Source organism: Natrix helvetica (genome assembly GCF_964273705.1).
Source record: "Natrix helvetica genome assembly, chromosome: 2".
Classification (NCBI taxonomy): Eukaryota; Metazoa; Chordata; class Lepidosauria; order Squamata; family Natricidae; genus Natrix; species Natrix helvetica.
Genome location: NC_138552.1, coordinates 277,486,462 through 277,499,653, shown reverse-complemented (window position 1 = coordinate 277,499,653; position 13,192 = coordinate 277,486,462). Strand labels below are relative to the sequence as shown.

General features: G+C 43.4%; 1 protein-coding gene across 3 annotated transcripts in view; it reads right to left on the bottom strand.

Annotated features, from left to right (window-relative positions):
* The window catches only part of DTX2 (deltex E3 ubiquitin ligase 2), a 40,554-nt gene that overhangs the window by 11,600 nt on the left and 15,762 nt on the right, over nucleotides 1-13,192 (bottom strand). For 2 of the 3 annotated variants that reach the window (XM_081944782.1, XM_081944783.1), the window contains exons 4-5: nucleotides 9,495-9,553; nucleotides 3,851-3,982 (exon numbers count right to left, since the gene is read on the bottom strand). In XM_081944782.1, the coding sequence (XP_081800908.1) occupies nucleotides 3,851-3,982; nucleotides 9,495-9,553 (191 nt within the window). The remainder of the gene's footprint in view (nucleotides 1-3,850; nucleotides 3,983-9,494; nucleotides 9,554-13,192) is intronic. The other variant, XM_081944784.1, reaches the window with a different exon arrangement.

The following is a 13,192-nucleotide window of genomic DNA, read 5'->3' as shown; positions in this document are numbered from 1 at the left end:
ATATGTTTTCAGAGACCTTTAACGTAAAATACGGGAAACTCTCTAGCAGTTATTAGAAGAGATCTCAAAAAGTAATTTCATAGTGCAGTTCTGAGTATTGTGCTATTTTTCTTTCTATAGCTTGCCTGATATTAAGTAGTTAAAAGGAAAATCTTAGCTCTGGCCTTACAGACGGATGAGAAACTGGGCTTTCTAGAATAACTAAACTAATCATGTAGAGTTTTCTTCAGGAGAGGGAGGGAAAGGAAGAGTGCTCCACTTCCATAGATCAGGCCATGAATGCTAAAACCAAGGGCATTATTATGGGATGGCGGCAGAGCACAACCATAAGCCGGCTAGAGTGCAAAATGGATCCCAACCCGTGATTCAGGGACGAGTGATGGTCCGTGTGGGTTTCAAAGGAAGAGCCCTCGAAATCTGCCATGAAAATAAAAATTAAAGGGCTGAAAACTCAAGCGATTGCAGAAATGTTACATTCCTACATTTACATATAAACAATTTTGCTCAATCCTGAGGTCTTCTGGATGCCATGCGGGGCGATCGCATGTACCTGTATCAAGCTGGCTAGTGGCGCTGTGCTGCTGTGAAGGATTTTCTTTTCAAAATTGTTAATAACCATAGAGTGGTTTGCATCTAAGAAAAAGTAAGATCTGCGAGATGTATAAACACAGATTAACGGGGATAAAAACAACAACAACACAATGTACTGTGCTCTTCCACAAACACATTCCTGCCCCTACCAGCTTATTCTAAAAGATAAGACAATGCCAATATAACTGTGAGGAAATAGTAGACTACTACTAACCAGTAGGCCTTTTGCCAGTGTGGAAAAATGTTTTGACTGGACACTTTTGTATAAGGAAAGAAAAGGTGAAAGCTAAGGGCAGGGGTAGGCTTCAAAACTTTCAGCAACGGGTTCTCTGGGTGGGCGTCGCCATGGTGGGAGGGAGTGGCCTAGTCGGCCTCCTGCACCACAAGAGGAGGAGCATTTTCACCTTCCCCAAGGCTATGGAGGCTTTCCTCGAGCCTTTGAGAGGGCGAAAACTGCTTCCTCCAGGCTCCGGAGGCCTTGAACGTCCGGGAAGCCTGTTTCCCCCCACCCCCCACCCCAAGCCTTCGCGCGGGTCTTCTCATCCAAAACGGGCTGGGTGGAGACTCCTGGGAGGGGTGGGCGGGGCCAGAAAGGGGTGGGATTTAGAGATTTGAACTGGTCATAACGCTAGCTGCGAATTCTCCCGAACCCGGGCGAACCTGTAGCAGCCCACCCCTGGCTAAGGGAACTTGGGAGAGAAAAGAGAGGCAAGAGGCAGCTTTGAGAAGCCCTTGGGTCAAAGTAAAAAATTATTCTGAAAACAAGCAGAGTTCTGTATGTCTAAACTGGATACCTCATCTTATCCATTCAAATAATTATTAAAAGTTTTTAACTTTTTAGGAACTGGAGACGTGAGTAAATAAGACAGAAGATAACATCCTCAGCCCATCCCCCACTTGCTATGCCATCAATCAAGAAAAGAGCTGAGAGAGAAGATTTAACATCAGTATAAGAACTTCAAATGGATTATTTTGGAGTGGCGGCCGCATAACCTGAAAGTAGAGCTCCCAAATTACACTTCTGGCCAATAAATCCAATTCTACCGTGGTGCCAGCGATATTTTTAAAAATTGGTGTTTTCCCAAAACCAAAGACTCAGAGGGTCTCTTAGTATTTTTTTCCCCAATGTGGCTTCTGATAGCTGCTTGTATTAACTATTAATATATGGATGGCTATCTAGTTTTAATCTCTCCAAGCAGCTCTTCTAACTGTTTTGGTGCTCCTCCTCCCTTTTTCTTAAGAGCCAACCAAGACATACTTGCAAGCAGCCATCTCGTTACCTTCATCCATTGTTTCCTTGCAATTGGTATTTTGTGGCATAAGTATCCTTAATTTAGGGGCAGCATAAAGTATCCAAAGCTGATGGCCCTTGACAGTCCTGATTTCCATAAATTTATTCAATCCCCTAAAGCCGTGATGGTGTGCCAGAGGTGGCACACAGAGCCCTTTCGGTGGCGCCATCATCAGCTGCTCTTTTGCTTTCTGGCATGCATCATCACAGGCGCCGGAGTACGGCCTGAAAAAGGCCAAAAACCCAGGCATGTGCATGCCAGCCAGCTGGTCTTTTGAGTTTCCAGTGCTCTGGCACAAGCAAAGACCACCTGGCCGGTGTGCATCTGCGTGCCAGAAACCCAAAGACCAGCTGGCACGCACATCGACCACACGCACACATGCACGCGCATTGCAGTTTGGGCACTTGGTGCCAAAAAGGTTTGCCATCGCTGCCCTAAAGCCACCCGAGTTAGTGGCCCATCACTGGATATTGTGTAAGGAATCCACAGGTTAATTAATGTAGTATGTAAGCAAATGCATAAATCATATAAAGAGGATTCGGCAACAACTGGTGCAAAATTACTTTTTAATTTAAAATGTTAGTGATGAAAAAATAAAATTTTAAGTTCAAAAAGCTACAAACCCTAAAAACATTTTAATACCAGTGTTAAACCAATAGTGATTACATCTTCGGTTGCCATGTTCCTTCATCAATGCTTTCGATGAACAAATGTTAGATGAACAGCTTAACTTTTCTTTCCCCCATTTTAAAAATCTTTCCCATTGTTTTTTTTTTTTTTTACAATTCTGCATTAATTGCTTCAAGCTGCAACTGCATGGAAGAGATATAAATGACGCAAACAGTTTAATAAAATGCGATGTTAATGTCCGATGGTAGTCTATATAAGTAGTCCTCGGTTATTGGCAGCAAGTGGAACTGGAGTAGACATTGCTAAGCGAAGCAATCACAAACAGTGCATCTCACGTGACAGTGCTCCTCAGCAATGGCAATTCCAGCAGCTGCCGTTGTTAAGCAAGGACGTCATATAGCTGCCATTTGCAACCTCCTGCTGGCTTCTCCATTGATTTGGCTTGTTGGAAACTGATAAGGAAGGCTGCAAACGGCCACCACATCACAATGGGAATGTTGCAACAGTCAGAATTCCTCAGACTAGTTGTAAGTACCACTCATTCAATGCCGTTACAAGTTCAAACAGCTGCTGAACGAGTGGCTGTTAAGCAAGAGTCACCTGTATAGGCACTACTCTATCACATCTCCTTACCATGTTTCTTCATTTAGTGTGGGGGGGGGGGGACCCTTGCCACAGCTGGCTTCTCTAGTTGGGTACGTGGGTGGTCTTCATAACTGCTAAAATGATCATGCTGATGCTGAAAAATAAGACCTACAAAGCAGCTGCATATAAAGCAGAATGGCGTCAAAATTCTCAGGCAACAGGAAAGCTAGGCCTTAGTACAGGGGTGTCAAACTCAAGGTCCGTGGGCCGAATCTGGCTCGCCTTGGAAACAGCGAACGACTGGCCTGCAGTGCCTCTGCCAGATAAAACAAAGCTTGGGAGGGGGCTGCACGTGCCTCTCCCCCACCTCCCGAGCTCCATTTTCGCTGGCAGAGGGTGGCAGGAGGCCCTGGTGGCCAAAATCGGAGCTCGGGAGCCCGTTTTCGCTGGCAGAGTGCTCGGGACACCACAGACACGAGTGATGTCAAGCTAGCCACGCCCACCCCGGCCCTCGAGGTCAAACACAACTCTGATGCGGCCCTCAGTGAAATCGAGTTTGACACCCCTGCGTTAGTAGAAAGAGTAACCAAAGCCATTTTTTTTTCATCAAACTTTTTCTGGGAGAAGTCAGAAAAAATAAGAAAGAGGAAATACAGGGCAGGAAAGAGAAAAGAGGCGGCAAAGGTGGCAACAGAAGCAGGAGCAGCAACTGAAGGAGACTCCCGGGGAGTCCAAGCAAGTCAGAGAGCTACCTTTGGTGACCACTCTCCTCCTTCCCTTAACTGAGCAGAGTTTTTTAGAGGCTCTATGGGCACGGGCAGGCTGAGGCGCTTGGGTGAGGTGCACAGGAAATCCAGGGACTGACATCAGAAAGGCCATCATGCCTACAAGGGACATGAGACAGTCATGCACAGAGCAGGAAAGGGAGAAGGGGTGGAAAGAAAATTTGCATCATACCATTTGTGAGATTAAACAAAGGAACCCATCTCCCTTGATTCAAGAACCTCTGATTCCATGGCTCGTTTAAAAAAAACAAGTGACAAAGCAAACCCCAAAGGAAAGCAAGCAACACGATACAGGGATGGCGGTGGGTTGTTTTGAAGCAAGGGGAGGCAGACACAATGAAAAGCTTTCTTTCTTTCTGGGGTGGGGCAAAGCCACACAAGCAACTGTGTGCTTCAGAACAGCACTTCAGCACTTCCATAGTGCTGCACTGACATCACCTAAGACAAAACACGTCTTGCTATTAGGAAAGTTAATATATGATAATATATCGTTATACAATAGTATAATTAGATAGTATGCAATGCGGAAGAACAAAAACTGTGGGCTCTCAAATGTATACAATAGCCATTTTTGTCTCCCCCCTCCCTCCCCCCCACATATGTAACTTTCAAACTTTTTGTGACTCTTATAAAGCCTGCTAAAAGTTGCTAGTGCATTTTGAGACTAGGATTATATGAGAAACTGCTGTGTTAAGCTCTCCAAGTGACATAACGCAGTTTTAACAGCATGACCTCTAAAGGCCTCCAGAAAAGCAGCCCCAAATCCTGTTCAATGCAACCTTGGCCCTGCTAAAAAAATTCTCTGTAGGTCTCCCCATCACCAAATGATTGCCTATCCCTGTGATAAACTGTTTATGACATTGTTAATTGAATTACAACAAACCACAGGCAGACGTTTGTCATATTACATGCTATGTGCAACCAGTTCCTCACAGAATGTCCTTTCACCACAAACAAGCCAGAAAAGCAATAGCAAAGAAACACACAGGGGAGACTGCAAAATCAAACAACCACCAACCTCCTTTTAATGTTTTGGAAATGCAGCTCCATGTACACTGCTGGTGCCTAGTCTCTGCCTCGCTGTAAATTCATCCATTCATTCACTCATTCAGTTAGTCAGTCTGTCTATAACCTGCAGGCATGCCAGTAGATGTTACAGTACAGCAGTGCTTCTCAAATAGTGGGGTGCGCCCCCCAGGGGGGGCGCGAGGCTCCATAAAGGGATGTGTGCAGCAGCTGGCTGGGAGGGCTTCCACTACCACCGTCCAGCGACTGCCGCAGCGCAGCTGGGAAGAAAAGAAAGGGGAAGGGACAGGCCGCCGGCTCCGGATCGATCACCGGGTCCTTGCACAGCCTCTGAAGGGTCGATGGATACCCTGTCCTGCTTGTGAGGCATGCGGCGCAGTGGCGCCTTTGGAAGTGCCGCGAAGCCAGCATGTGGACTGGGTAGGAAGTCTGAGTCTGCAGTCAATTCCCGACGGGGGTGGCGAGGACGATCACAGTGGCACTTGACGTGCCTTTTGTCCTGACGGTCTTTTCCCGCCCCCATCGGGCAGGATTGAATCCTCGTAATCTGCTTTTTACAGCTCATCTGCGGAAGAGGTTCCGCTTCTAGGTTCAGGGAGCTCCAGCTGAACGGTGTGGAGGCAGGGGTGGGATCCAGAGCCGAGTCCCCGAGCGCCGGCTGGGAGAAGCTGACTAGAAGGGAAGGGGGATGCGTTGTTGGCTAGCTTGCATTTTACGGATAAGAACTTATGTGAGTCTGATTACGGGGAGTAGTCCCTCTAAGGCGGGGGGGGGGGCGCGAAATGTTTTCTTCTTCCTAGGGGGGGCATGACAGAAAATAATTGAGGAGCACTGCAGTACAGTGAGAAATATTATACAAATATTTAAGAAGGCTCTAAATTGCTGACATGAAGCTATATGCGGCATTCTTTTTACGTGGAAGTGCAGGGAATGCTTCCCAGGAACTTCATTTTCCTTTCAAAATTTCTGCTATCTTTATGGATGTGAAGATACTTAGGAAAGCATCTTCACAAGGTGTGCAAGCACTGTAGAAACCGTGAGTGGGAGTTAAGTAAGGTTTCCCCAAGGACCTGGGTCAATGCTACAATGACCTCAACTGCTCTTTGGTCAACTTCCCAATGTAAACATGCCTAAAGGTAAAAGTGCTGGTTGTTCCCGACTCTAGGGGGCGGTGCTCATCTCTGTTTTAAAGCCCAAGAGCCAGCGCTGTCCGAAGACGTGTCCGTGGTCATGTGGCCGGTATGACTAAACGCCGAAGGCGCACGGAACGCTGTTACCTTCCCACCAAAGGTGGTTCCTATTTTTCTACTTGCATTTTTACATACTTTCGAACTGCTAGGTTGGCAGAAGCTGGGACAAGTAACGGGAGCTCACTCCATTATGCAGCGCTAGGGATTTGAACTGCCGAACTGTCAACCTTTCTGATTGACAAGCTCAAAATCTTAGCCACTGAGCCACCACATCCCTAAACCTGCCTCCTGTACAGCAAAAATTATAATCGGAGAGAGTAGGCTTTGGGGCAGAATTCAAAAATTGTGTTTGGTTGTGAAACAGATATTGACTGCTGGTGGAGCTGAAGACAAGAAGTAAAATAAAAAGGTGAAAAGGGAGTAAAATAGACAGAGCATCGCTATTTCAGAACGTAGCTGTCTTTATAGTTTTGTGCTCAGAGGTAAACCTTTTGTTTTTATAATTATAATATTCGTTCACGCAAATCTAATACAGCATACAGAAAGAAATTTGAGGGAACTGGGCTAAAATAATTTGTGGTTATATTATTTTTTAAAAATTCTAATTCCTTCTGTGGATCTTATTCTAAAAACCTGTGAGTGTGAGAAGCACTCTACTACACAAGTTAATAATAGAACCCTCCCTGTACTTCCAAAATCTCTCTTAAACAAAAGTATTTTTTTTTTGCCCAGGTCTCATGAGATTTTGGGGTAGGAGGAAGAGAAGCACCACCAGAGCTATTGTATAGTAGAGCCTGACATTTTTTTAAAAAAAAGTTTGTCAATCCATGCCATAATTTGGTCAGATGAAGGATCCTGCAGACAGAATTCTAGGCACATGGCAAGCACACAATGCTGTTTCAATTCACCTTGATGTGTAACTGACTGAAGCCCCTCCTCCCCTCCCTTGCGAGAGAAAGAGATAGGAGTGAGCTTCTTTGTAATATCTTAGCTGCAAAAAGCTCCTTCATATGTAAAATCTGTCTGATTGCTGAGGGAGTCCAAGCATACTCTGCATTTTGGTAGTGCAGGACATCTTCTGTTGCATAGGCTACAACAAAGAAATTCAGCCTGGAGACAGCAGTGCGGTTTAAGCTTCCATAAATGCTGAGTCTGCACTCTGCATTAAAACAGACGCGCCAGGAATGGTTAAAATTTTTGTAGCTCTCATGTACTATCAATTGTAATTTGCACACAGTATTTCCTATTCTGCCTTGTGAGAAAGAAACCCACTATCTGCTTTCCCACATAGGCACTAGGTATTTTATTTAGGCATCATTTCAGGATTGTCCTCAAACCTTAAAGATCATAAACCTGCTCTTTAAAATATGAATGCCAAGATTCCTAGAATGTCGGGTTTCATTACAAAGGGTTTCATTACAAAGAAGCCCTGATCATAGATCATCTCTAGCATGTTAAAACAATTGCGAGAGCTGCTTAATCAGCTTCTAAATCAGTCCTCATAGGAGGAGTTGAATTGCATAAGAGATTGCAATCAGATAGGCTGGAATTTGGTATATTCATATGCTAAGTGGGGAGAGCTTAAGAACAGTTAGCAATTTTAGCTATTTTTACAGGGAGTTTCCTGTAAAAGATCCCCCCCCCCTTCTTAGGTATCTCCCATTTCTAAAATCCAAAATGCTAAACCTAAAAACAGTCCCTATAATATTGCTTTATTAATTATCAAATATCTGGACAGCCATTTTTTTCTGGGTATGAAGACTCTTGACCTGACTCTTGATCAGAGGGTTGGATTAAAAGACTTCCAAAGCATGTTATAGACCTATAATTCTTTAGTTATAATTATATAAAATAGGGAGTTACTTTCCAAACATTTATAGAAGGTTATACCACACGCTTGGAGCAGTAAAGGTGGGGGTGGAATTATCTGAGTGAGAAACTAGAAATCTCAGCCACAAAAAGCAAGGTTTCTCTGCATTAGAAAACTACTTTATCAAAGCAAGAGAAAAGGGGGATCATTAGCAATAAAAGCAGTAAGATAAAAAATATGTAGCTATACAATTGTTGTTTTTGTTGTTTACGGTTATTTCACGTTACTAGAATTTGCACAGTAGTAAAGATTGCAGCCATTTAAAGCAGATTTCTAGCTACAGTGAAAAAGCACATTAAAAAACATCATCACTATGAGATTTACAGAAATTATGGCATATAGCTGCTCTCCCTTGATCATCTGATGAGGATATAAAACGGAAATATATGCAGCAGCTCAAAACAGGAAAAATAAGGCAAAGAGGAATGTGACACCAAGGGCCAGGAACATCCTTTTATCACAATTGGTGCCCCCCCCCCCCGCTTTCTCCATGGGATTCTTGCTATGTAAAAACTAAAAGAATCCACAGATTGAAAGAAGTCTCTTTACGAGGATTTTTTAAAAAAACATATCTGACTGATATTTTCTAATATTAGATAATGCTTTTTGGCTGCAGAAAATCCCAGATTAATTAAAAAGCCCAGGACAGGAATGCAAATCCTGAGCAAATGAATCACAAATTTTGCGTCCTTTTGCCTCAAGCTTGTCTACTGGGTCAAATATCAGCTTACAGTAGTGTTTTTATGCACATATCATGTTTAGTCCCCAGATTTTCAAGTTAAAGGACTGGGAAAGATCCTTCCTAAAGCAAAACTGTGGTGAGAAAAGACTAATTTGCCGTTTTGGAATAATCAACCGGATGCGCAATTTATATATTTGCAGGAACCAGTTAGTTGTTTATTACATTTCTACATTGCCCATATCACCAAAAAGATTCTGGGCAGTTCACAACATTATAGTAAAACAGTATAAATAGACAAATAAAAGCATGCATTATAAACAGAATTAAAAACAGATTAACACAAGCATAAATTGGGATAACATTTAAAATTCAAAAAGGGTAGGTTAACAAAATATAGTAGCTGACTAGATAGCACAGTTCAGTCGCAGAGCAGAGCCCTGCAATGTCAGTTCCTAGATATCTCCCAGAAGAGGTAAAGAAAAGGGCCGCTGACTATCAAGAGCAAATAAATGTATGCAAGAGGATGGTCCAATTCCTCTGTATTGCAACCTGGCAAATCCAAAGGTCAGAGGATGGGGTTGTTTCATCAGGGCAGCTGTGGGAAATGCAGAATCCCTTACGAAACAGATTCACCGGAGATGAAGACACTTTGTGATGACTTCACCTCAGCTGAACTATTGCTTAAAAATTATAGCCAGCATCCTTATTCCAGAAATTACCAGTTGACCAACTGGTAAATTACCAAAAAATCAAGACTTTGAACTGGGGCTATTACTTTCCCAAAGTAAAACACTGTAGGATTGTGTGGAATTTGGGGGGGGGGGGGAAGGTGGAGGCCATTACCTGCCAGAGCTTCATTCACTTTGCTGGGTCTGGGCATGGACACTGGTAACTTTGGTACGCTGAGGAGAGAAAAGAAAAGAAAGTTTTGGAAAAAGATTATTAGGGAAGGCATAGAGAATCAGGACAAAACTTGGACAATGAGAATTTTATTTCCAGTGGTTAAAAAATAAATAAAGTTCTTTATTGAGGGAACACACATTTTGTCCCACGAAGCTGGCTGAATTCTGAGACAAGCAGAATTTAGATAACAGAATAAGAGATTGTTGGAAGGGACCCTGGAGGTCCTCAGTCAAACTTTCCACCCAAGCGGAGATCCTATACCTTCCAGATAAGTTTCTTCCTTCTAAATTATCCTGAATAAGACACTGGAATTGTGTGTGTGTGTGAGAGAGAGAGAGACAATAGAGTAGATCACAAACAGGACATGGAGGATTAAGCCCCACTGATTGCTATGAATGGTCTCCAAATTCTTCTCTCTCATGATCCTCCTGAGTCCTCCCTGCAACTCCTGGAGAAAAAAGACCAAGTAACTCACACCAGCTACTTTACTCCCAAGAAAACTTCTCTGCCACCGATTCTTTGGGCAAAATGAGAACCTCTGATAAAGACTTTTAAACTTTTATTATGAAAAGGGAGGCCAGAGATCTGAGAAAAGTAAAGGAAAAAGGGAGAAAGCAATGAAAACGCAAGGCTGGACCCAGGATTCTCTCTTACCAATATGGACATTAGAACAGTTCCCAGTCCATAAAACCTCAGCTATTACACTGACCTCAGATTGCTATCTTCATTCATTCATTCATTCATTCATTCATTCCTGCTTTTAATTCTTACCGGCGTTCAGCCATCTTCTCTGAAACTTGTGCGGGGAGGGGGAAGCCCGGAGAGGGGGAAAAAGAAAGCGAAAGCACAGGCAAAAAAAATGGCGGCTGCCCTCCTTTCTATATAAGCCCACTTGGGAGGGGAAACCCACTCTCCTGATTGGCTAATCACTATTCGACTTCCCCAGTTTTGTCTGACTCCACCCATTACTTGGATGGGCAAGTCAGCTCCCCCCCCTTTTTTTTAACCATTTCAGTGTCTGCTTGAACCTCCTGAAAGGAAATGAAACCCAGCCAGCTATTTTTCAACTTGAAATTCTCAACCGATATTGGATCACCTAACTTGAGGGACAGAATCTGCTTTTCAAAAGCATAAAGCTGCAAGAGATTCGACTCTGCAGGGACTTGTCGAGGGAGTTGCTAGGAGTCAACACTGATTCAAAGCTGCACATAAATCACATAAAAGCTTACAGAAGTCCCTTGGTTTCTTAGCAAGTGTAGATCTAAAAAAAATAGTGTTAACTTTCAAGGTAGTTTATTTTTCCTCTCAATAGTTTTCAAACTTGAGAACTTTTTAAGGAGGTTTTACTGTACATTCCAGCAGTATCTGCTTTTGACAAGAGCGGTATCCAGTGCTTGCTAAATTCTGGGAGAGGAGCCAAAGCGAGGGAGGAAGACACAATCTCTAAAACTCTTAATCACAACCATTCACTATCTGTAAAATGGAGAACTCCTTCAAGGTCAAAACAGGATAAACACAGGCAAGGAATACCTTAAGTTTTAATTAAAGGAAAAATACAGGTTTCATATGACTTTTTTTGGAAGATGAAGATTTAACTCAGTGGTTTGCCACTCCCCCCCCCCCCCCCCCCCCAGTAACAGTTGATTTTAAGCTAGCTTGAAACAATTAAATCAGGGGTGTCCAACCTTGGCAACTTTAAGAGTGCATGGTTGGCTGGGGAATTCTGGGAGTTGAAGTCCAGAAGTCTTAAAAGTTGCCAAGGTTGGATATCCCTCAGTTAAATCTATGCTGCAGCCAGTCCCTGCTGCAGCTGAATCTCTTGACCCCATCCCCTAAGGCAGGGATGTCAAACTCAAGGCCTGTGGGCCGGATCTACCCATAGGGCTTGCTTGAAAATAGTAAAGGACTGGCCCCGTGCCTCAATTTTTTTTACTACAGATTCTGTGGGTGTGGCTTGGGCGTGGCTTGGTGGGCTTGGCAGGGAAAGGATACTGTAAAATCTTCATTCCCTTCCCACTCCAGGGACTCAGCTGGGACTCGGGAGGCAGAGAATATATGGGGGTGGGGCCAGTCAGAGGAGGTATTTACTGGTGGTATCTCTGAACTACTCAAAATTTCTGCAACCGGTTCTACAGAACTGGTCAGAACCTGCTGAATACCACCTCTGCTCTGGCAGCCAAAATGGGGCGTGGGGACCTCCCCCCACATATGGCCCACTTTTGGCCTGGATGGCCTCCTGCTGCACTTTGCCAACCAAAAAGGGGGTGCGGGAGGTGCAGATGCCCTCCCTGCACCCCATTTTGGCTGGCAAAGTACTGCAGGAAGCCGTCCAAGCTGAAAGAGGGCCCTCGAAGAAATCCAGTTTGATACCCCTGCCCGAAGGGAATGCTTCCACCTACAACTTGTCATTCATTATTGCAAATCAACTCCACCCACAGGAGCCAGGAATTGGGGCATCTTTTAGGATCAGATGTTGTCACTCTGATCCTATTTGTGTTATCAGTTGGGTCTTAACAATCCAGTCACCTACAGCTAAGTGGCAGTAAATTTTTATTGCATTCACTAAATCTGTGCCCCATGTTGACCGGCCACCAAATAATTAAATCCTGCTCTCAAAGTTTCAGTAGAGAGAGAGAGCTCCCTAGTTGGACAATATTATTCAATAAAAAGGAACTTGAAGAGAGCTATGAGATTTGCTCAAAGGTGTTCCGTTGTACATTTTCAAGCTAAAATGCTGGCTCTAGGAAGAATATAATCTAAGAATATAAATAGAATGAGAACATAACTCATTAAAGATAAAAAGTTAATGCTTCTTCGATTTAGTCAGAACTTCAACTATCAGCAAGAAGTCATGGCTACACTTTGGCACTCTAACTGGAGTTCTGAAAGCAATAGCACTTAGACTTATATGCTGCTTTACAGTGCTTTACAGCCCTCTCTAAGTGGTTTACAGAGTCAGCATATTGCCCCCAACTATCTGGGTTCTCATTTTACTGATCTCAGAAGGATGGAAAGCTGAATCAACCTTGAGCTGGTGAGACTCAAACTGCTGGCAGCCGGCAGTCAGAAGAATTAGCCTGCAATACTGCTTTCTAATCAGTGTGCCACCACGGTTTGTACTATTCTTACTACTGTATAGGTACAAAAGTAGCTTACAACCCTAAACAGTTTTTGAATTATATCTATATGTACCTATATGTAATTCAGAAAGATCAAAGATTTGCATTTGATATACCAATGTCTGCAGAGATTGGAAAAACTATTATCATTACATATTGGGCCTCTAAAAATCTGTTGAGAAACAGTTACTAAGTAGTGATTTACTACCTACTGAACCTACACCCCTCTGACCACCAATATTAGAAAACAGAATTGAATCTATTATAAAAGGCCTGGTGAAGACTTTCCATCAGCCAAGCCATTCCAAAAATATGCTTACTGGTGGACTCCCCTCTGGGTAAGTTTATTTACATATATAAATAAAACCTGCAATATCCTATCTGGATGGAAGAGGACAACTGTAGTTCCTATATATAAAAACAGGAATAAAAAGGATCTTTACAATTACAGGCCCATCAGATATTGTAACTAAAATATATGCCAGGTTCCTTTGGAGTAGAGCTGACAGATGGGTAGCT